The sequence below is a fragment of the Anas acuta genome, chromosome 1 (genome assembly GCF_963932015.1).
Source record: "Anas acuta chromosome 1, bAnaAcu1.1, whole genome shotgun sequence".
Lineage (NCBI taxonomy): Eukaryota > Metazoa > Chordata > Aves > Anseriformes > Anatidae > Anas > Anas acuta.
Genome location: NC_088979.1, coordinates 141,434,545 through 141,458,007, shown reverse-complemented (window position 1 = coordinate 141,458,007; position 23,463 = coordinate 141,434,545). Strand labels below are relative to the sequence as shown.

The following is a 23,463-nucleotide window of genomic DNA, read 5'->3' as shown; positions in this document are numbered from 1 at the left end:
ATTGCCTCCACTGCCTTCGTAACTGAGCATGAAATCTGGACATACACGGTTATCTGTTGCAAGTCTGAAGACTGCTGATTTGGAGAAATTTAAGAATCATGGGACTTAGATTACTTGCATGCCAGTACGATGAGGGGACAGGGGGGTGAATGTCGTATCTCCAGCCTCTGCAGACTGAAGACACTGGTTGAGCTATTTCAGTGCTGTAGAGCTTTCTTAAATAGTGGAGGGGAATTCTGGTCTGGCTGCTGGTAGATTAGGCAAATTCAAAAGGTATCAGGTTCAAAATGTGCAGTCATTACTTTTCTTCAGAACAGGGCAAAATTGTCCCAAGACAATGGTATAAGTAGAGGTTTGTGAGCTGACTAGCTCATTGAAAGCCTTCATTGGCTTCTGTTGCTTGTACTGCAGCACTACTGTTTACTCTGTTAGGATATTGATCTTGTGCAGAGCTTATTCTGCAGGATTTACCGATTTCATTCCTGACAGAATTATCAATTGTCCAGAATTAATTACTATGGAAATACTGAAATCAGAGAAGCTCAATTTTCATTTCCATTAAATGTGCTGCATCGTTTCAATTTTATTCTGAACTCTACTGTATCTCGTTCTTTTTAATAAGAACAATAAAATGCAGCTTCTGTAGGCAACCTGTATCTCTTCTGAACTGAGTAAATGCTAAGTGAGGTCTTTTCATCATAGATACGCAGGTATTCAATTGAACTGGGATGAGAATTATGATACAAATACACTCTGTGAGATAAGGAAAGAAATCTGAAAGATCGTTTCTAGGTGATAGAACAGTATTGGGATGAGGGATTAGAGGTGGAGAAGGGGGGTGAAATAGTTAAACTTGTAGGTTTTGAGGGCTGGGTGAGTAACTAATAGCCAGTGGTGACCTTTAGAAGATCGTAGGGTTAAAGTAATTTAAATGCTATATATACTGTTGCCCAAGGGCTTCTGTGAGGCTATGGGAAGGAGGTAGGATCCCTGGCTTGTTTTCCACTGGAATCATATGCTCTGTCAAGTTTCCTTGAATTAATGGGTTGTGGCAGCCTGGATCTGGCTCAAACTAGCATGGTACCAACTTAGCTAAAAAGAAAATACAGAGACTTTTAATTACTTTGTTTTTGAGATTTGACTTTGCTACTGATTCTATTAGCCTCTGGACTGCAGAGTTTGAACATTTTGTTTGAGAAGATTAATCAGTTACGGTAGAATTCCTCTCAAGCTCTACAGTTAAAGTACTTCTGCAAAGAGCCAAGCAAACATCATGGTTAGACTGGGACAGGTACACTGTGTGCATACTAAAAGCTGAAAGGCTTCAAATATTCTTCACATCTCACGCGGTGCACCCCAGAGAAGTGCAGCCTTAATTTAATGTGTTGAATGTTTGGTGCTGTTCCTGGGAAGTAGATTGGCTTTGACTGCACAAAACCCGCTGTCATTGGGTTTGAGTGCCACAGTAACAGTGACAAACAGATCATAAACACTGGCAAGTGAAATTCTGATGTGCTTTATTGAAGATACCAGTAAGCACTGTTAAAACTGAGGTGATAATCAATAGTTAGTTGATGTGGGGGTGTAAGAGCTAAGCAGTTGGAAGGCCACTCAACATAGCAGTATCTTTGAGGACCTCTTTTCCCTTGATACCTCTAAACTTTCACTGCAGCTGGTGGAGGGGATTTCTAAAATGCCTGGTGAAGGATCAGAAGGTGTTGCTTTGCAACGTTGGTGTTTGTGGTATAACAATATTGGTATAATTTTGGTATACTTGGGGAACTGAGTCTGCCGTTTTGTGGGTTGAGAAGTGCTCTTGATAAACTGTTATTATATTCAGTTTTAAATGATTCCCACTAGCTATCAAAATGCGTTTGTTCACTTCGCACTTTAAAGCTGTGCATGTGAGCTTTCCATTGCTGCTTTTGTCCTTCCAAAAAAAGCCTGGAAGCTGTGAACAACTCACTTTATTAGAAAGCAAGCTCTGCAATAGCTGTTTGAAACGAGATACCAGGGGAAGAAAAAACCAACAGACTTCATGTTGGGTTTGGAATACAGCAAGAGGCGTTGGGAAATATAACTCCAGATTATATTCATGCACGTGATGTAAAACAAGCAACAACACAGCCTTCTAAATTTGTCCAGCAGTTTGAGAATCTCCTTAAATACCTATTCCCTTACGTTAAGAACCTATTAAAAGAAGAGCAGATGATGGTAGCACTGGTAGGGAAGAGGGAGATGGGCTATCCTATGTTATCCTAGTGCAAGTTTATGTTCTTTTGGGATTATATTGAAGTTATCAGCTGGAAGTGCACTTATATAGCTCCATGGAAAGAAGAGGAGAAACAGCAGCTGCCTTCCCTCCTAGCACAAAATAAGTGCCAGCAAGGTTGGGTCAGAGCAACATATACTGACTGATCCATTCCCAAATGTACTTCTGCCACAGCCAGCATGGAGCTGGGTGATGCTCCTGCAGCCTTAAACTATGGTAGAAAACCTGGGTGGAGAATAGGAGAGCAGCCAGACGGGGAGGCGGGGACATGCAGGAAGTAAAGGCTCCCTGTGCTGCCTCCTCTTCCTCCTCCTCGCAGCTAGCTGAGCAGGCAGGAAAGGAGAAGCTTACCTCTTGCTTACATTCATTCTTTCCATTCAGAATTTGAGTGGCAAAAGCAGATATTGAGCTTGAACCTCTGCAGCCTCATGTACTGGACTTGGAAAAGTACAAGGGGTATCAAACAGAAAACAATGCTTCCTTCTAACTTTGATGTCTGCTTTCCCTCTGCTGTGCGTTAAGTCCACAGCCTAACGGATTCCCTTTGGAAATTAACACCCAGCTAACTCTTTGGTGTGTGCATCTCTTTTCCTGATGGATTTTACAAAAAGAGAGCTCTGTCCCGTGTTTGTAATTGTTAATTCCCACTGTTGTTGCTGTTCTCACAAGGATTGCGCTAAAGAGGTAGGTGAGAGTGTCAGCTCCAGAAGAATTGTGTGTAGCTGCAGTGAAGGACTTGGGGGGTGGTGGATCCGAATTCTCATCAAGTCTGAACTGCTTTGCATGGAATGGCTCCTCAGCTTTTAAACTCAATGATACTTTTTCTGCAACTTCCTAACGTATGTTAAAATCCTGAACAGCAAAGCTAGAACACTTGTTGCTCCTGCTATTTCCAAGCTGTGTTGCTATTTTCTTTTTTTTTTTTTTTATAATTAGGATTTCTGAGGGCATATGATGCTTTATCTTCATTTTTTTTTTTTTGTATAATAGGTAATACAGCATTGATTGTATCTTCTTTTATGATATTTTCAGTGTCTTTTGAATTACAATGAGATGTTAAACCACTGATTCAGTTATTTGGTGAGCACTGATGCAAAATACCATGTTTCTAGGCAAAATTTTTGAAGAGCAGTTCTTGTGCTTAAAATATTTTGAAAATACGGAATTTTTAAGAGTTACAGAACTCGCTTTTAGCGGATTGTATAACTATACAAATGTGGATGTTACAATTTTGGAATTCAATTTTTTTACCTGATTAAGATCTGATAAAAATCACAAAATTTATCATGTCTAAGTTAAGTGAAACGTGAAATTTCCTGTGCTTAAAATGAAGACTAAGATAAGTGTTAGTAAATACCCAGCTTTGCATCAGTTGCACCTTGTGCTTCTTTACGTATGTGCCCATATTTTAAAGGTTTGGGTGGCTTTTCAAAATGTGAAAATTAGTGAGTTTCCTTGAAGTTTGCACTGCTTTCAAGGGAAGTGATTCTGCCCTTGTTAGCTATAGCCCTAGTGCTCCCTTTGTAAGCCTCAGAGCTTGTGCCACAATGTAGTGAACTGGCCGAGTTTGTTTCAAGTCTGATAAGTGCTGTGATCTGGTTCGTTATGCAGCTGTATATAGGTTTGTGCCAGCAAGAGGGGGGGAAATGACATGGATGTGGAAATGGGCAATGGAGAGCAGGAGACTGCTGCCTTCAGCACCAGTGCCAGTTCATGCTGTTGTAGATAGTAGCTTGGGAAAATGTTTGATTTCATGTGTGCCTGTTATACCTACCTACGCTTTTATTTTCCTTTGCAAGAGCTCTTCCTTTCATTTCCTTAGCAAATTATTAAGACAAAAAAAAAAGCTAGTAGGATTTGGGTATTTAGCTCTGATTAATGGGACAAATAGATTAAAAAACAATTGGATTATGTGTTTTTTCTAAGCAGTTTGGAGACTGGGGAGAGAATGAGGAGAAGCATGTAAGAACGTGACAGTCTTGCAGTAAGTGTGAAGTGTTAAAACCAGGAGCACTGAGTTGCTCAGTATGTACTTGAGCGCCTTTGCGTTTGGAATCTAGTGAGAGTATGCTTGGCTGCCCAGCTCCTCAGCTTTTAAGGACACATCAAGGTTATTTGCATTGTAGGGCTCCCCTTTGGTTTCTCTGTGATGGTGTGATGAAGGCGTAAAAGCATCTCTGGGTTGAGGTATTAATTATCATTAATACTATTTTCCTTCTTGCTATGTGAAGTAGTCTAGCATTTGCAACACTTGGAGGGGATTTTTTTTTTTAAGGGTAATGCTGCTTAAATAGCCTAAACTTTAGCATAAGGGATGCTTGGCCAGCGCTAGAGTTAAGCAATTCTGGGGAAGAAGCTAAGAAAGGTGCTTGAATACCTAGTCCTGCTTTGGTTTTAGGCCCTAGTCTGAAGGTCTCCCAGATTTTCTGAGTAACAGGAATATGGAAGGTGTGCTGGAAGAGTCTTGGAGGGGTTTTCTTCTTAACTGAACTACTGTTTTGGAACTCACAAATTGGAATAATCCAAACTGGCCTCTATGGAAGGTCCCAAACACTTTGCACAAGTATTTAACTTCTCGGGATAGAGATACGCATAGTATCAGACTGAATCACAGATTTTATTTATTTATTTATTTTCCCCCCGGCATTGTGCAAGAGCAGAGCTTGTAGTCAAATGGGCAACAAGACGGCTCACATTCTGGTTTCCTTACGTTAATGACATTGTTGTACCAGTTGTCTTGTATTCATCTTAGTTTTCAGTTTTTCTGACATGAGATCATGGCACAGATCCGACACCTTCCTTTTACTGCCACGGTATAAATGAACATACATGTGGGCTGCTGGCATGGCTGGAACTTGGGCTATTTAGAAGTATCGAATGTGGTAAATTTTAGGCGACTTCTCTGGCAAATTTAGATATAAATCTATTCAACAAGCACACAAATAACTATTGCACATACTATGCCTGCATATATATGCACGTTGGTGAGCATTTTATTCTATATAGAAAGATCTGTCTTGTACATACATGAACGTCAGCTGATGCGACCATTTTAAGCTTGGCCATGGTTAAAGGTGGATGTCTGTGCGACTCATCAGTGCTGTATGAGCAGAGACAAATGCAACGGGTACTTGATGCAAGTAGTAAATGCAAAAACAAGTTTTATGAATCTCTTAGAGCGCATTGCTCTGTGACATGTAGCTGGAGACTTATGATGTGACCTGGTTACAATATTAAAATTTACTCGGGCAAACTTTGCTCTGGTGTCTTACCAGCTGAGGCACCGATCTTCAGAAGTTTGATGTTCACTGAAGCTTTTAAGAATTAAATTAATGTTCACTGACAGGCTGTGTTTCAGGGCTTACTCTTGTCACAATATACTCTTCAGTTCCGTGAATCTCAATTGCTAAAATTTCACAGGAGCAAATCTTAGAGCAAAGGAATAGAAAATCCAGAATGCTGTTTTAACAGGAAGTTTTTATTAAGTGAAAGATCTGCATCTTTCTGTAGTTCTTGTCCTTTCTTTTAAATTCCAGATGTGATCAAAACACCTTTGTACAACATAAAGACAAATGCTACTGTTCACTGAATGACTGGGTGGTTGTGCACCTCCAGTCTTGCATTTGCATCTGTTAAAGTCCACTGTGCCCTCTCCTGGAAGAGTGTGGTAGAGAGTATCTTAGGTAGTGAGCATATTGAATTCAATGTAATGCAATGCTTGGCCAAGAAAAACAGTATTTGAATGTAGATGGAAATTTCTATCATATTAAGTCCATGCTCCCTTAAATGATGGTCTGCAGTTGCAAAGGCTCTGGTTCAGAGACTTGACCCTTTACATTTCAAGGCTCCCTTGCTACTGACAATAGAGGAATGGGGAGAAGGGTATCTAATGGTACGCTGAGAGAAATACTTCCTTGTTAGCACACAGATCATGCTGCTTGTATTACTGCTTCATGTGTATCTGTACTTTACACTCTGTGGTTTTTCCCTTGTTTAGTTGCAATTTGCCAGTGACACGGCGTCAGATGTGTCCTGTGTAGGTGGTAGGTAGGAACTGAAGGCTCATAACACGTACTATTGTGTGTCAAGTTGTACTGATTTCAGGATTGTTTGGTTTGAAAGTTTGGGCACTTCAGATAACGGCATTTAAACAAGATGGCTCCATCCTCTCTTACGTCCTAAAATACAGAATTTGAAGCTAAAGGCTGAATCAGGTAAAATTGGGTGCCAAATTTTGCTGTTTTGGACAATTTACCTCCTGAAATAGAGCTTTTGGACGTGATTAAATGATGGAGTTTGGCTTTCTGTGCCTGCAGTGCTTGCAGGATACCCAACTGAGCATATCTTATGGTTTATTTGCTTGACTGAAATGAGTAGTTGACTGGAGTTAAATTTTGTTTCCCTCTGTTCCCAATGGCTTTAACATGTATTGGAGAAAGAATTGTCATGTGTTGTTGAAGAGCAATTGGAAAGGTGCATATTGTTAACTTTCTGGAGTTCAGCAGTAATCATACAAGGGTGTGGTTGGAGATTAGTAGATCTAGGAAGAGCTAAGATACAAGAAAGTCTTTTCTTTTTTAAATTATTTTTTAAACACTGACCAAGTTATTTAATGATTCAGTCAGATCATTCTGGGCTAATGTTTTTCCCCTAAAATCACTCTGCCAAAATTAGTTCATATAATGGCATGTTGGAAACATTCTGGGAAGCAGCAGAATCCTTTGAAGACTGTTAAGTTAATCATGTGGGTTCGTGCATTAGTGTTATGCAGGAAACATTTCCATTCCCGGTCTACTGTGTGTATGCTCCTCTAACCATCATGCCTTCTGTAGAAACTAAATGGTATGCTTAACATACCTTGGCACCTAACTGCCAATTCCTACTCTAATGGAGGTCTAATTAAGAAATGGGGAAAAAAAAATCCATGTTTGAAAAACTCACTAGCAAACAGATGAATGGTAAGATTGGGGGCAGATTTCATGGTAATTTCCACTAGTGGGCAATTTGGGCCAGTTACCTGTTGAATAAAAATAGTTGGTTTGTATGTGAACTTTTGCACAATTGAAAGTTAAATCAAGTGGGCCTTTCAGTTTTTCTGTTGTTACTTGTATGTTCCAGGGTGTCAAGCCAGCCAGCTTTGATAAAGTAGCAATCCCTGAAGTGAAGGAGATTATTGAGGGATGCATTCGGCAAAACAAAGGCGAAAGGTAAGTTTTCTTTCTAGTCCAGATAGAGGTATTACTGTTGACTCTGTAACTGTGTTAATACCAGATACAGTTAGTTGTTGGGGTCTGATGAAAGTTAGGAAGCTATTTTTACTTCTGCAGGATCTATTCTCTGGTAGGTTCTTACTTAACACTTGCTTTACAGCCTTAGTGCCAGAAAAAGTGCAGAAGCTATGGTAACCACCCAAGTTGTTTTACTCAAATTCTACTGTTGCTTTAAAGCTTTGACCTCATCAGTAAAATAGTGTATGACAGTCTTTCCACATTACCAGGTAATAATGGGTTTATTTGGTTGGTTCATCATTCCATAGTTCTATGTTGTTTTTTTTGTTGTTGTTGTCCCTTCGATTCTGTAGGTATTTATAGCTGGTTATTCCGAGGGCTCTTTATTTTAAAAGTTCTTGCTGCTCACTTTCATTCAATTTTTCTGCAAGATGACATCTACTTGAAGTAATTAGCTTATAGTGTTACAGAAAACCTGTAGCTGCTCTGATGGCTTATTTGATGGATTTTGTTTCACTTTCTGCATTTACATAGTTGTCGCTTACTGAGTGTTGAGTTCAAGAATGCCTCAGCCTTCTGTCCTTCTATAGCTTCCCACTATTGCGTTTGGAGCCTGTTTTGTCAGTTTATGGATATAGATTAATTTCATTCTATTCATTCTTGAAGTTTTCCATCTGATGGTGTTGCTGTGTATTTTTAATTTCTGTTCATAAAACAACAGCTTAAAAGCTGTTTAAAATAATTGTCTTTTTTTTTTTTTCCATTCTGAGTTAATTTTGTGGCTGCAAGTCACTTCTTTCTTGCCATTTAGCTTAAACAATTAGCTTTTTGACTACTGCTGTTACTCTATGTATATAAGAACATAATTGACATTTGGTACCTTCTGGACAAAGGTATTTGTGCCAAACAATACAAGTCGAAGTGGTTCAAGGTAGTACAGAATATGAAAGAAATCATGTAGTGCTTAGCTAGTGGTGAATTAGCTGGATGAGACTTCTGACAATACCATGAAGTAGACTGAAATATATGCTTCATGATTACTGATTTGATTTGGGGACTGTGGGTTGTGTTAGATCTTAATCTTCAGTAAAGCCAAGCTGTTTCTTCTTTAGTTAACACATAGCCTATTCAGTTTTGTTGACGTAAAATCTGTGGGCGTTTCTGCTGACCGATGTGTGACTTTTTCCTGCATCTGTACTTTATTTCTCTATCATGATTTTATATAGAAATCTGGATGATAAGCTGTCAAGTTAATGGGAGGATTAATGGGAGGAAACATGAAACGTAGACAATAAATTTAGTGGATCACCAGGCAGGGACATTCCTTAATAATTTATGAAAACCTAATAACTGTGTGCTTTCTACATTCTTTCCCAATGCGCTAGGTATGCTATTAAGGACCTTTTGAATCATGCTTTCTTCCAAGAAGAGACTGGAGTACGGGTAGAACTAGCAGAGGAAGATGATGGAGAAAAAATTGCCATTAAACTCTGGCTGCGAATTGAAGACATCAAAAAACTTAAGGGCAAATATAAAGACAATGAGGCGATAGAGTTTTCCTTTGACTTGGAGAGAGATGTCCCAGAGGATGTAGCACAGGAAATGGTAAGTGGTGGTGGTCTTGCAAAACATTGAAGGTATTGACATTCTCTGACAGTGAAATATTGCCCATCAGCCTCTGCATTTACCGTTAATGTCTAGAAATAAAACTACTTCAGAAGTTTGTGACTGAGAAGTTAGTGCAAGAGAGTGATAGCTTATGTTGTAGTGCTGCAACAGTGGCTGTCTATGACAGTCTGAATTCTGTGAATATATCCTCCTTCAGGTGGAATCTGGCTATGTCTGTGAAGGGGATCACAAGACAATGGCGAAAGCTATCAAGGACAGGGTATCTTTGATTAAGCGAAAGCGAGAACAGCGTCAGTTGGTGCGAGAAGAACAGGAGAAGAAGCTTCAGGAAGAAGGTAGTCAGAAGCAGCAGCCGGAGCAACAGCAACCCTCAAGTGCTTCCCATGCAGGGTCAAAGCATCCTGTATCTGTCAGTGGTACTACTCCTGTCCCCACTACTTCAGCATCAGTTTCTACACAAGTGGAGCCTGAAGAACCAGAAGCTGATCAACACCAACAACTGCAGTTCCAGCAACCCAGTATATCTATTCTTTGTAAGTGTGTCAGTTGGTTTATTTAGGAACTCTTGCACTTACACTATTTCCCCCACCCTTAGAGAGTTTTGAACTTCTGGTGGATATAGCACTAATTATCTTACGATGTTGCTGTCTGCTGAAGAAAATAAGGCCACTGGAATGTACATCAAAAGACGATGCATTCGTGTGCCTTAGCTGAGCCAAGTCAACAGTGCAAATTGCAGTTCAGTCTTAACACAAAATAATTTTCCTTTGTTATAAGTTAATAAACTAAACAAACTCAGGCACTTGAAGTATGAACGTATGTTCTAGTTCTTGCTGCCCTCCTGCAGGAACAATATATTGTTGTGCAGAAGGTTGCATAGTTTTGCACCAGTGCAGTTAGAACTATTAGAAACAACTCTACAAATTGTCACTAACTTTTGTTTAAGGTGATAATTAGATTGTTGCAAGCAGTTCAGATCAGAACTTTTTTTTTTTTTTTTAAGTTTAATTTCCTATTCTACATACTTAACGTGAACAGATGAGGTAAATTTGGGAGTGTTGTCCGGCATCCCCAACATTTGAATAACTACCTGAATAATAAAGTTAGATAAGCTCCATGTTAGAGTGATGAAATTAGCAAATTGCTATCTGCCCTAAGGAAGTAGAGATTTTAAGTTCTCTATTATGCCTACTTCAGGTGCATCTACCAGCCAGCACAACCAACCTGTTCTATGCTTCTATATAAAAATAAGTAAAAATAATAAAACAAAACTGAAAGATCATTCATGACAGATGGAATTTAAGTTTTTATTTCTAGTTCAGCATTTAATAGGGAGCGTAATTTACTTTTAAGTATCTTTCCAAAGAACTCCTGAAATTACTGATTTTCAGAGGTTAGCTGAAGGCATACTGGTAAGGAGTTACTACTATATTGAGAAAGGAAAAATATACCTCAGTTTTTCTGCCAGCATAAATTTTAGCAGAGGTAAAATGCTTATAAAGTCTATGTGACACGAAACAAATGCAATCTAGTATTCTACTATAATACATTCAAGTTACGAAACAAGACTGCAGTTATTGAAATGTGGATTTTTATTTTTAATTTCTGCAGCTGATGGGACAGTTGACAGTGGCCAAGGGTCATCTGTTTATACTGAATCTTGCGTGAGCAGTCAACAGACTGTGTCTTATGGTTCCCAACACGACCAGCCAATCTCAACAGCTGCAGTCCAGGGGTACGCAGCTTCAGTTGGCCAAGTGCAGTCACAACAGCATGGAGGATATCAGCCACCTGCAGTGGTAAGCCAGAACTTACAGTATCGCAAATGCATGGAATTACTTGGTTGTGATTTTTTCCTTCTTTTTAAAGGTGAGAGGAAGGTCTGTCAGGCAATCTTCCATGTATGTTTTGGTTTGCATGCAATACAAATTCTGTATGGGAGCAATTAGTGGCCTGTTTTTATAAGGTGACCGAGTCTAGTTAAAATACAAGGGTATATTTGTCTTTAAAGTAAAGCTTTTTCTTAAAAAAAAAAAAAAAAAAGAAAAAGCTTTTGGGTTGAGATTTTAATGGATGTAAATAACATTCTTAGTATAAGGCTATGGAAATAAGCATTAAATCTCACTTGGGAAGGTGTGTTGTGTGTATATGAAGTTACCGGGGCTAAAGTTAAGCTGTTACTTTGATTTGAAGGAGGGGCTAGAACAATGTAAGCTGCTGTTTAAATATGAAATTGCTATGTATGTTCTGTGAGACTTTGATTACAGATTCTGAAGGTAAGATCTTTTTAACTGTTATAGAATGCTGCATGTGAGAACTCCAGACTGAAAAGACCCCACGCACTTGTTCCCAATTTTATTTCTAGCTTGCGTTGATTTGCTCATCAGTTGCCATGCATATTCCTTTACCCTGGAAAGTCTGCACTGGGCACAAATACTTTTCCTACTATGTTCATTTGTGTTGCCCTTTTATTTTGGTATGTTTTTCCCTTGGTATGTTTTAGGTAAGAGTATGAGACCATGCAGAAGTCTATTCTGACTCTGGAGTAGAACTTCTGCTACTGTTACATTGTCTTCAGTGGTTCCCTTGTCTTTTTTTTCTTTTCTTTTTTTTTTTTTAAAGAATCAAAACCTGAGGCAGTGACATTATGTTATTATGTGGTAATACCATGCAGGGAGATGATGCGATACTTTAGACTTGAGGGTCCTCACTTTTTTGGTACTTGTGCTTGCGGACTCCATTATAGAATCATCATGGTCATATCTTTTTGGAAAACATCCTGGTTTCAGTCAGAGCCTGAAGCTGTGTGGTACTGCTAGTCCCTGAGCAAATGAGTTTTCAAGCCCTCTAAATAAGCTCTTGCTCTGGATAAGACATATTTTGGTGTGCGAGCATGTCTTGGACCAGAAGCCATTTCACTGCCTTGGGATGGCTAGCTTCCAGCTTGAAAGACCATAATCTTTTGAGAGGGATGGGAAAACAAGCACATAACAGATATAAAGTCAAGCTGCTTAGTTCACTCCTAAAATGTGCTCATGCTCTATGGTGGCGACCACGATACCAGAAGGTTGACAGAACGGAGTAGAACACTGCAAGAACTACTAACAGTTTGTTGGGAAGACAGGATGACAAGTCAAAATGATATTGACAACTGGAGAAATAATCCTAAAAAGAAGTAGAATGCAGTTCAATCAGGACAAGAGCAAGGTTCATGCCTAAACAGGAGTAATCTGCTACAGAAGTACAGGATGAGCAACAACCAACTAGGCAGCAATTCTAACCAAAAAAAAAAAAAGTCAGGGATTATATTGGACCACAAGCTGGACATGGTCAAAAACATCATGCTGTTGTGAAAAAGGCAAACATCATGTTATGTGAAGTAGTTCTGTTGCTCTTGGCCTTTGGTAAGTCTATTCTGGACACCCTGCCTGATGAAGAAAGTTGAGGGTAAACTGGGAGAGAATTCAGAGGAGAGTGACAAAAAAAAAAAAACAACAACAACAACAAAAAAAAAAACAACTAGGAACACAGAAAACAGGGTTTATGTGAGAAGACTGAAGGAGTTGAGTTGAGTCCATGGAAGATGAGCTTGAGGAGAGAGAATGCCGTAAAGGCTTCCATAACACAAGAAGAGGCTAATCAGGTCACAACACTGTTGTCAGATACAACAACAACAACAACAAAAGCTTAAATAGGAGCAAGGAATTATTGTTTGGGAAAGGTTTTTTTTCTAACCAGCGAAGACATACTGTAGACACCATCACTGGAGAGGTTTCTGAACAGGCTAGATAAATCAGTCAGGAATTACATGTATAACTAGTACTGACTTGGAACAGGTAACAAGGGTAAAATATTTAATCCCTTGAGGTTCCTTATGCCTCTGTTCCAAAATCTTGAGCAGTCTAGCAATATTTCTTTTATCAGAAATACTTAAAATCAGATCTCCACTAGAGATCTTGACTTTTTTTTTCTTGGAGTTGTGTATTTGATTTCAATTACCTTAAGAAATTACATCCATAGGAGGAGCACATATAATTAGAGGAGATCTTGCAGTTGAAGGCTGTCTCTTTAAAACATAACCTTTCCACTCACCCTAAAAAAAAAAACAAAAAACAAATAGTCAAAAGTCTAATTCTGATGCTTCCAGTTTGGTTGGATTTTGACCGTATGGCCTTCTGGACTGTGGCAATATTACAAAATCTTGCTTTTATTGGCCCACTGTCTGGAAAATGCTAGTCTAAGACTAATTTTTCCTAAATTTTCCACATATTAAAACAACTTTTTCCACAACTTTTGCTGTAGAATATGTAATGTTAAAGCTTTTATGGTAACATCTTAGTTAATGAAGAAGCCAACTGTAAACAGTTCACTTAATTCAGGGAGGTGCCCAAGCAGGGAGACTGGTGAGGTGATAAGTACAAACACATCCACTCGCTAAACTAAGAACAAACGAAAGCTCATCAGTAACTTTAAGGGCTTTTTGATTTGTCAAACTCCCAAATGGAGTGAATGCACAGTATGGACCACACTGATGGCTCCAGAGAAAACATTCTCTTGTCTTTTCTGCCTTCTATATGCCTCTTGTGAGGGTGCTAGGGAACTTTTCTCCTTGTTCAGTAACCTAAGGCAAACTTGAGCTCTCCTAGGGCCGCATATCCTGTTCCTGGTGTATGTTGGCATTCATTCAGCATTCTCATATCTTCTTGCACACATAGTAGTCAGTATTGGGCCTATCATTGTGTGTCTGCATTTCTTTTCTATCTCATTAGAGTTTTTGCTAGTTTTGTTTTTATTTTTTTTAAGTGTTCAATTCTTAACTTTTGTTTCCCTCCTTTAGCTTCAACGTGGTCGTAGCATGTCAGTTTGTGTCCCCCACCTTCCTGCTCTTCCCTCTATGTCCTGCATCCCTCTCAGTGCTCCTTGCACCCCACCACCAGCGCTGTCTGCACCTCTTTCTCCTTTCTACCTTCGGACTGTCCCTGAAGAAACCTTTGCAGAAAAGCTTTCTAAAGCCCTGGAAAGTGTCCTGCCCATGCACTCTGCCTCTCCACGCAAGCATCGACGCTCCAGCCTGCCCTCCCTCTCTGTCAGTCCTGTATGTGTTGCCATTTGCCTCCTGGCACAGTAAGATAAGTTATCATTAAATACATCCTGGGCTTCGGGCATTTTTTAAATGAAAAAATGAAAAGTTAATTTTTCATTCCTAATTACTGTGCTGCTAGATTATTGTTTTGTTTTGTTTTCTTGAGAAGTGGTACACTTAAATGGTCAAACACTGATAACGTTTTATTTTGTATTTTAGGATAGGATAGTAAAAATAAATGGAAATTATTCAGCTGTACCACAGAAGGTAAAGAGAAGACTAGTTCTTATCCCCTGATGTCAGAAGACTGTTTATTTTCTAACTTCTAAGCAGGCATTCAATGTTAGTTAAGCCTTGCACAAACCAGACAGCTTTTAAAGCTTAGTTGCTGTGGCTGGTTATTCTAGAAGCTTTGGTTTGCTGAGGTAGTGTAGTGATAGTAGAAATTCAGAGTATTAATACTTTTGAGGACTTTTCTTTAAGTTTTAATTGGAGTTGACACTTTGGCTAGTACTTGATGGAGAAAAGCCATACAAACCCCCATGTGTTTCAAAAGGTCAGATGCAATATATCTTGCAGGATAGGAGGTAGTCTGTTTTCAGTTTGGGGCTTTAATTTACATAAAATAAGCTCTGGAAAACTTCAGTTTGTAATTGAAGTATATGGAACTAATTTTCAAAGCATAGGAAGAATTCTTCAGGAGTACAGGAGTAGGGACTGTCTTGTTAGTATTGGTCAATATGGAAATTTGCTGCTGCTTTTCTGTAAGATGGGAGGGGAAAAGAAACAGAACAACGAGGAAATGGCAATTTGCAAAAATTTTCAGTAGCACCTGTATTAAAGATAATATATTTGCTGATGACTTTTTTTTTTGCCACCATTTTTTTTCCTTTAGGGTTGGTAATGCCTTCTCTCAGTATACTGTAGGCAAAGATGAGAAAAGGCAACATTGCTAAATTGTTTAGTGTTCTTATATAGAACTCTCTCCAATGAAATTTTCCCTATGTTGTGTTGACTAACATAAATCTAATCTGTAATAGCACATCATATGGAGTGGAGTTGCTTGAGGACTTTGCTCTTATTAAACCCGTGAATGTCTTATTGTCCAGGAAAAAGTTGGTTTGTTTCAATGACTGATGGTTTCTTATGTGAAAAGTCTGATGCAAATGGATCAAAGTGATCAAAAGGGATGTTTGACTTTGGTAGAATCCAAAGACCTTGCAGTTTTATAGTGGATTTTTTCATTTTTTCAGCTGTAGGCTGGAATGGTTCAATCTTATCTCATAAAAGATCTTTAGCGCTCTGGATATCATACAGAGAACACTACTGACAGGACACTAGCACCATGTTTTTTACATTAAATAATACTAAGATTTCATGTCATCTTTGTCTTCAAAATGCAAACTAGAGGCTCTGCGCTGTTGCTGCTATCAAACTCTGAATTTTTATATGCCCATATGGCAGCAATGTCAGGAGTTATATTGGATTTCAAGCAATGACCACAACGGATAGCCCACAACAATAAATCTCATTCCATTGTCATGAGCAAAGCTAGTTTCTAGTGGATGATTGGATTTGGACTGGAAAAGCAGCTTTAACACAAGCAAATGTTTCCATTTGTAGCTATGCCTGCCATGGATGTATTTAATGGATATTTACAACTCATCTAAGTTTCCTAAGTATTGTATGTTTTTGACCATGAATTGAGTAGCCATTCTATAAAGTTACTTCACAGAACTGCCTAGTGAACTGTGCATGTTAATGTGCTTCACTTTTAATGTATGAATTACTTGTCTTGTTCATGTCGATACAGCCTCAGCATCCGCGTGGGGGAACACCAACGTTCCCAGATTCACAGATATTTTTCCCAACCGTTCATGAACGGCCGGTGTCTTTCTCACCACCACCTGTCTGCCCGCCGAAGGTGGCAGTCGCTCAGCGGCGCAAGAGCACTTCATTTTTGGAAGCCCAAACGTGCCACTTCCAGCCATTGCTGAAGACTGGCCAGAGTTTAGTTCCACCTGGTGGTAGTCCCACCAACTGGACACCAGAGGCACTGGTTATGCTGGGCACAACAGCTCATAGAGTCGCTGGAGAGCCTCTGCATGTGCAAGTTAATCCTGTGTTTGAGCCAGCTCCCGTACACAGTGACTATAGATCTGGACCAACGCCTCCAGAGGATGCTCACTACAGAATGCATCCAGAAGCTGTATATTTGGTGGGCATGCACTATCCATCACAGGTATCGGAGCAGTATGATCAAGTAGCTTATAACTCTCACGTGACTGAACAACATTTGAAGCAGGTCCCTGAGTCAAAGCATGTGCAAGGTGGTCCTCCGCAAAGCTCTGGGTTTGACTATCAGTCGGGGCAAGCATTCCTGGCAAGACATGTTCAGAACCTGAGGCTGGATTCTGGGATGAGTCCCCTTTCTCCATTGTCCAGTGTTTCAGCTCCTCTGAGTGCAGACCCTGCTCACATGACATTCCATCAGGTATTTGTTCCACACTCGGCCCCAGCTGTGCTCTCGCACAGCGGGGATGGCAGAACGAGCTGTGTCTTTGAGTTCCATGTGCACACACCGAGTTCTGCTCCAGCAGACGGGGCGATTTTAACCCAACGGGTCTACCGAAGTCGCCGGGGCTCTATGGAGACCAGTCAAGAGGAATCCACTCAAGGCGTAGGGTTGCACGGTCGGCTTCAGCCTGTGACAGAGGAGCAGTATAACTATCTTGGTCCTGAGTTAGCAGGTCCCGGAGGGGGCTCTGCCAGGCGGAGCTGGCCAGAAGGAAGCCCAGAATACTCCAGTGATTCCTCACAGATGACTTCCTCTGACACTGGCGATTTCCAGTCTCCTCCCCCTACAGGGAGCTCATCTTCTGCTTTTGGTTCAGACTTCTCATTGCCCATTGTTCAGCTGCCTCAGAAGGTGTTGCAAGAGTCGCAGCTCTTCATCTGCTTCCAACAGGGAGCCTCGACTCAGCAGGCCTTGTCCACCTCGCTTTCATCAGGACCACCTGCACTCTATCCTCAGGTTACAGGAGCAAACCCTTCCAGAATTTCTTTGCTTTTTATAAGTCATACTTTGCACTTAAAGGGGAGCCTTGCTCTTACACTTGCTCCATGTGGTTCAAATTTTAGCATTCATTGGGGGTGCCTTTACAAGAAGTCAGTGGTGTACTAGGATTTCTTTAACTGAACAGGTTGCTATTAAATAATGAGGCATCAGCAACCCCTCAGTCTGTGTTCAGCTTCGGGTGAAATATTGGTAGGGCTTCTGTGTTAAGGGTAATGAGTGGTCAGTGTTTTTTGTTCCAGTTACTGTTTTGGAAGGAGATAGCTGTAGTACCAAACTGGCTGTTAACCAGTGGGTTTAATGAAATGCATCTTCCGTGCAGTTTGAGTCAGTACTGATAGTAAAATTTGCTTTGTATTTTGTTTCTGCTCTTCAGTTGTTTGATGACAATGTTTTATCTGGAGTTGAGCATTTGTATGGACAATATTACGGTGGACAACAGCATGAAAAGAATTAATTTGCTGACTGTTGAAAGCTGTGAAAGATTTTCGTAGGCTTGGGGGAAGGAAGTGGGGAGAAAATGGAATGGAGTGCAGTATATATCACATGTATATGGATTTGGAAGTGCATTTGCAGTATCACTAAAGAAAGGAAACAAGCAGAGTAGTAAACTAGTGGCACAAATGACTGCTACTGTAGGTTTTGCTTCCTTATAAGCCTAGAATGTGGTGTCCTTTTGAAAAAGCAAAATTTGAGACCTGAAGCTTAGGTGGAGGTGTGTGTTTTATCAATATATGGTAAATGTCCTTGCAGTAGTGAGTAGTGAGTGTAATGTCCTTCAGTAATGTGTTTGTACACCATGGATGTGAGGAGTATGTGTATTGTGTCTGTGCTTGTATTCTGAAACTTTTCATGAGATTATTCTTTTTTTTTGGTGAAAAGAGAAGATTTACTTTAAGTAAGCTTCTCTCTTGTTCCTTCTGTTGTTCTTGGAATTGAGGACTCTGACGCTTCAGTTATTGTGGTATTAGCAATTTTGTGATTCCTCTGGATGAAAGAGGAGAATGTTTATGTTTTTTGTGGTAAGATCTAGAGCTAAGTACTTAAGCCTTTCTGTATGGGATATAAAGGTGTTTTGTTAAAGCTGAAACAGCTTAATCACTAGTGTAATAGATAGCAACTTCTGTGCTGTAGAACTTGTGGAGTGAAGCTTCTGTGCAAGCAGTTTGAAATTACTTTGGGATTGTTTCTCCATAAACAACTCGCTGAACTTCAGAAGATGAAAAATACACCTGGAAAACATAATAAGGAATCCAGATTGTTTTACAGAATATAAGTTCCAGGAGCTCTTATCTAATTCACTAAAAGATCAGAATCTAAGACACAAGCTGAGTCAATATAAAGATATTATCGCAATGGGTTATAGATTATATTTATATTGTAGCCGGTAAGGGCCTCAAAAAGCTTCTAAAACTGCAAAGAAAAAAAAGGCTTTTTTCAATGGCAGCCATCTTTCCCCCAAATTTTTATAATTAAAATAATGTGATTTTAATAAACTTTTTCCCCAATAAGCTTCTGCAAGTTGAATATTCAGAGAATTAAGACATTTTAGTAGATACTCCTTATACACCTATGCACCAGATGTTTCTTACAAAGGCAGTTCACCAAAGTGGTGTGTGCTTAGGGAAATTATCTGGAGGTCTGTAATTGTCTCCAGAATCTGATCAAAAAGGTCACTCACAAAAACAGCGGTGAAAATCCATTCCATTTTCCTCTGCATCTTTCACATTCATTTGTATGCCACTCAGCCATTTTTTGTTGTTGCTTATTCATTCAAAATTCTGTCTCAGCTAGAATGTGGGCCTCCAGATTCTTCCAAATCTAATTCTTGGCTGGTAGTGAGTCTGGAAATGACTTTTGGCTTGGATTTTGACATGCCTCTCAAAAAGAACAAATGATACATACATGTATTGAGTACTTTGTTATTGGTCTAGAAGTCTGTATATCTTTGATTTTTTTTTAAAACAGTTTTTTCTTCTAGCCTTCTTTTATCCCCTCCCCTCCAACTGTGTTCAGAACACACGAAAAGGTAAACTTTAATGCCTCTATTTCCAGTTACTATACCTACCAAGGCATCCTGATCTGAACACATCATCAGTGGAGGAAGAAGATGGTAGGCTGATCTGTCTCAAATCGAGGGGCATCTGGGTTGCAAAGACTTTGTTTGTCTTGGAAGACTTAAAATGGAGTTTGGTACTTTTCCAGATGGCACTACTTTGTTCTGGTTTTCATAGTGGAGTTTGGCCAAATGAACTACTTGTCCAAAAAGAACAGTTAGAAACCTATTACAACCAGATCGTTCCAGGCAGAAATGATTTTAAGTGCCTGCTGCAGAAACCATATGTTTTTTTAAGCTGACTCTTTTTTTCCCCTCCAGACACAAGTGCAAGGCCAGTCTACTTCAAGTAGTGCATCGGTACCTTCTCAGCCTACCCAACACACTCAGCAGGTATGATCAGTTTCTAAACCTGGAACTAAAATATTTTCAGTGTGGGAACTTGATGACTCCTTAAGGAGCAGCCTTTCCCTGTCTACCCTTCAACTCATAGTTTTGGACAAGAAAAGAGGAATCCTCTGTCTATTATACAGTCTTAACATGCTACGAGACTAATTTCGTTGACTTTTTGAAATTTATTTTTAGAATCATGTTAATGCTTCTTCTCATATGTCTGTCTTCCCCAACTCTTAACTAAGCTTGCAGTGGAGATGCCATGCAAGGAAGAGCACATCAGGATTTGCAATGGACTGTCTAGACAGATAGACCTCATTCTGATGAGTTCTTCCAACTTGAAATAGTATCTTCTTAATTGTCTCTTTCCCTTTATAGAATCTGCATTCTTTTTTTCACTGAAACAAAAATCCTGTTGCAAGATTTGGTGCTGATAATGGAATTTTTTTAGTAATACTAAGGAATGTTAAAGTTTAATTCACTCAGTATGTTCAGAAGAACCATTAAGGCCGCTTAGCAGGGAATAAAAGTTGAAATTTAAATAGATATAATGTTAAATCTTCCTTTTTGGGGCGTTGAGAATAGCTTCTGCCTCTCTTCCCTGCTACAGAATGCACAGCAGCCAGCCTCTTCTCAGCAACCTGGACAATACCTAGCGCCGCAGCCATCAGTTTCTACTGGTGCCACTCCCCCACAAACTGTCTCTCAAACTCAAACTTCACAGGTTATGCCAATGCCTCAGGCAGCAGCTGGGACACAGGTAAGCAGTATTTTTCTTTCCAGCAGAAGATCTGTCTTCACAGCTGGCAAATTAAATATGCTGCTACTTTCACTTTTATTGTCTTCTCTGAATAGTTCCAAAACATTCATCCAGATAGTAGTGTTCTTGGTATACTACAACTGTCGGTTTGGCTGGAAAATATGTATTGGAAACTTTCTTTCACACATGGCAGTCATGAATAATTTATTTGAGGGAGGGATAGCGCTTCCATGCTCAAAGATCTTTAAACTGTCAAAAATATCATGAGGCATATTGATGAATGGAGTACTATGAATGCATTTTCAGGAACTTGTCATTTCTCTGCTTCCCATAGAATGTACATCTTCTGCACCATTGTGTGTGTAAAACACATGTTCACATATCTAGGTAGTGAACCATAAGGACTGCCTTCTCCACTCTTGTCATCTCTCTTACTCAGCTCTTCTCCTTTACTCCCTGATCAAGAAGCTTCTGTTACTGAGTATTACTTCATTTTGGCTCATATCTCTATCTTGAACATGTGAGCCTTGATTTTGTTTTTATGATTATTGTTTTGTTGCTTGTTCATCTAAACTGTCTCTCAAGTTGCATCATTTGCTGGCTTTAATTGACATATTCCCTGCCATTCTCTGAATGCTGGCACAGTGGCTTTTCATTCTCCATTGCTTTAGTCCCCATACCCAAAGCTAAGAGATTTGTTGAAAGATTTGTGCTTCTTTCCTGTAAGAGGACAGGCTTGGCTCTGGGGACAGAGTTGAGGGGAATTGGATTCTGTTTATGCACAAGTCAGTGCTTCAGGGTATTCTAATGTTGCTCTTTCACCCTCTGTGGGTGTCTGTTTCAAGAGCTTGTGGAGTTCTTCAGGGGAAGTGTTGCGAAGAGAGGACCTTTTGGGACTCCAGACAACTTCCCAGCCACTCTGCCAACTGTGCTCCCCACCCACTTTAACAGAGTGCTGTAACTTGAATAATTCTTTCTTTGACTAATGCATAAAAATTCTGCTTTCTGCAACCCTGCTTAAAAAACAAAAAAATCTATCTCTATTTTCTTTACCTCCCCAGCTTCCTGTTTCCCAACCAGTGTCGATCATCCAAGGCGAGCCTCAATTACCTGTTGCAGCACCTTCTCTCCCTCAACCATCAGTTGCCCCATCAGTCCCTATTGGCTCTCACTTTCTACCCATGGGACAGCCCTTGCCAACTTCCATGGTTCCCCAGTTCTCGGTCTCTCAGTTGCCCATAGCAGCTCCTCACGTGTCAGTGGCTCAGCCGGGTTTCCAGTCGCTGCCCATTTCAATGCCAGGTGGCATGAATCAGCCATTGCTCACGCTGGCAACATCTGCTGCGGCAACTGCTATCCCTGTAGGATCAACTGTTGTCCCTAGCCAGCTTCCCACACTGATGCAGCCTGTGGCTCAGTTGCCCAGCCAGGTTCTCCCGCAGCTCCTACAGCCGGCTGTCCAGTCCGTGGGATTGCCAGTCAGCATTGGACAAGCTGCTGAAGCTTCACTTCCTGCTGGAGATGCTCTTTACCAGGTATTGTTGCAAGCCAGCAGAGCTCTTCCCCACCCCTGCCCTCCACATTCACCTGCTCTAAGGAGCCAGCTCAGAACTGTGTGCCTTGGCCAACTCACTTCTCAGAAGAGAGCCACTGAGCCACAAAGATGAATTCTGTTTTGTGGTCAAGGACATTTTAAAGAGGAAAAAGTGTCCTCCAGCACCCTAGTGTTTTGAGTTTTATTTTTATTTTTTACATTTGGCAGTGGAATTTGTCTAAAATGACAAACATAGTGCAGGACTTTGGACAACAACTGTGTCAAGGAGGATATCCAAGAGATCTGCCAAGTTGAATAAAAAAAGAGACCCAAAACATTGTGATTTAAATATGGGAGTCTTGTTTTGGAAAGAGAATCTGTGGCAGCATATTCAGCAATGTCAGTATTTCATACCAAGTCTGGGAAGGGGAAGGGAGGTGGGAAGGGGTTTACACTGATTTTCTAGAAATAAGGCGACATGGATCTTGAATATAAAGTAAGTACCTGATGCTAATCATGAAGTGCTAGACTGGTCAGCAAGGACTGTTTCAATCTACTTTGTGAAATCATTGTAAAAATGGCAATATGAATAGTGACAAAAATTATGACTTGGCATGTGATTGTTCTTTTAGAACAAAGTTGCATTGAGGTACTGATAGTCTCGAGAATCAGCAGCAGTTGCATAATGTAGTCTGAGCAGTTCAGCCTGAAAATTCTTCAAACTAATTTCAAGTCTCAGGTCTTTAAAATATTAAGTCACATAGGCAACTGGAGAGAGTTGGGAGATGAAGATTGTTTCAACTGAGACTTGAAATTTTGGGTGGGAATTTGCTCGTTGTAGCATGGTGACCTGTAAGCTGAGCTTTGGCTACTTGAGCAGCTGCTCTGCTTCTCTGGAAAGATGGTCTTTGGAAGAACTTGAATAAATACAGAAAGGAAAGTTAGAAAATGCCCCTGAAACTGACACTTTTTTATTTTGTTTGTTTATTTTTTCCTCATTAGCTTTGATACTTGCTAACTTGACTCCTTCATTTCTGTTGCAGGGCTTTCCATCTCGGCTGCCGCCTCAGTACCCAGGAGACTCAAGTGTTGCACCTTCCTCTGCTGTGGCTTCTGTTAGCGTTCCTTCTGCTGTACTGTCCCCTCCCTTACCCACAGATGTAGTGGCTCAGCCAGGCTATCTTGCCCCCGTTGTGCAGCCGTATGTGGAGCAAAATGTTTTAGTTCCTATGGGCAACCTAGGAGGACAGGTTCAAGTGCCCCAGCCTACAGTGAGTTTAGCGCAACAGGCCTCGTCAGCCTCTTCACAGCAGGCAGTTGTGGAGGTAATTATGTTGAATATAATGTAACAATACATTTAGGGTGTTTAAATTACGGTACAATGTACGTGTGTGGGGAACTAATCCCTTCCATGCTTGTCTTCAGATGGAAA

The 23,463-nt window shown here is 40.2% G+C and overlaps 1 protein-coding gene across 12 annotated transcripts in view; it reads left to right on the top strand.

The window, feature by feature from the left end:
* Window positions 1–23,463, top strand: part of WNK1 (WNK lysine deficient protein kinase 1) — a 106,053-nt gene that overhangs the window by 51,433 nt on the left and 31,157 nt on the right. For 7 of the 12 annotated variants that reach the window (XM_068661174.1, XM_068661145.1, XM_068661156.1 and 4 more), the window contains exons 5-14: window positions 7,391–7,479; window positions 8,886–9,105; window positions 9,326–9,662; window positions 10,741–10,928; window positions 13,967–14,224; window positions 16,026–16,454; window positions 19,666–19,737; window positions 20,348–20,497; window positions 21,559–22,032; window positions 23,075–23,356. In XM_068661174.1, the coding sequence (XP_068517275.1) occupies window positions 7,391–7,479; window positions 8,886–9,105; window positions 9,326–9,662; window positions 10,741–10,928; window positions 13,967–14,224; window positions 16,026–16,454; window positions 19,666–19,737; window positions 20,348–20,497; window positions 21,559–22,032; window positions 23,075–23,356 (2,499 nt within the window). Of the gene's footprint in view, window positions 1–2,580; window positions 2,957–7,390; window positions 7,480–8,885; window positions 9,106–9,325; window positions 9,663–10,740; window positions 10,929–13,966; window positions 14,225–16,025; window positions 17,247–19,665; window positions 19,738–20,347; window positions 20,498–21,558; window positions 22,033–23,074; window positions 23,357–23,463 lie in introns of those variants that run through there. The other 5 variants (XM_068661225.1, XM_068661128.1, XM_068661200.1 and 2 more) reach the window with 5 other exon arrangements.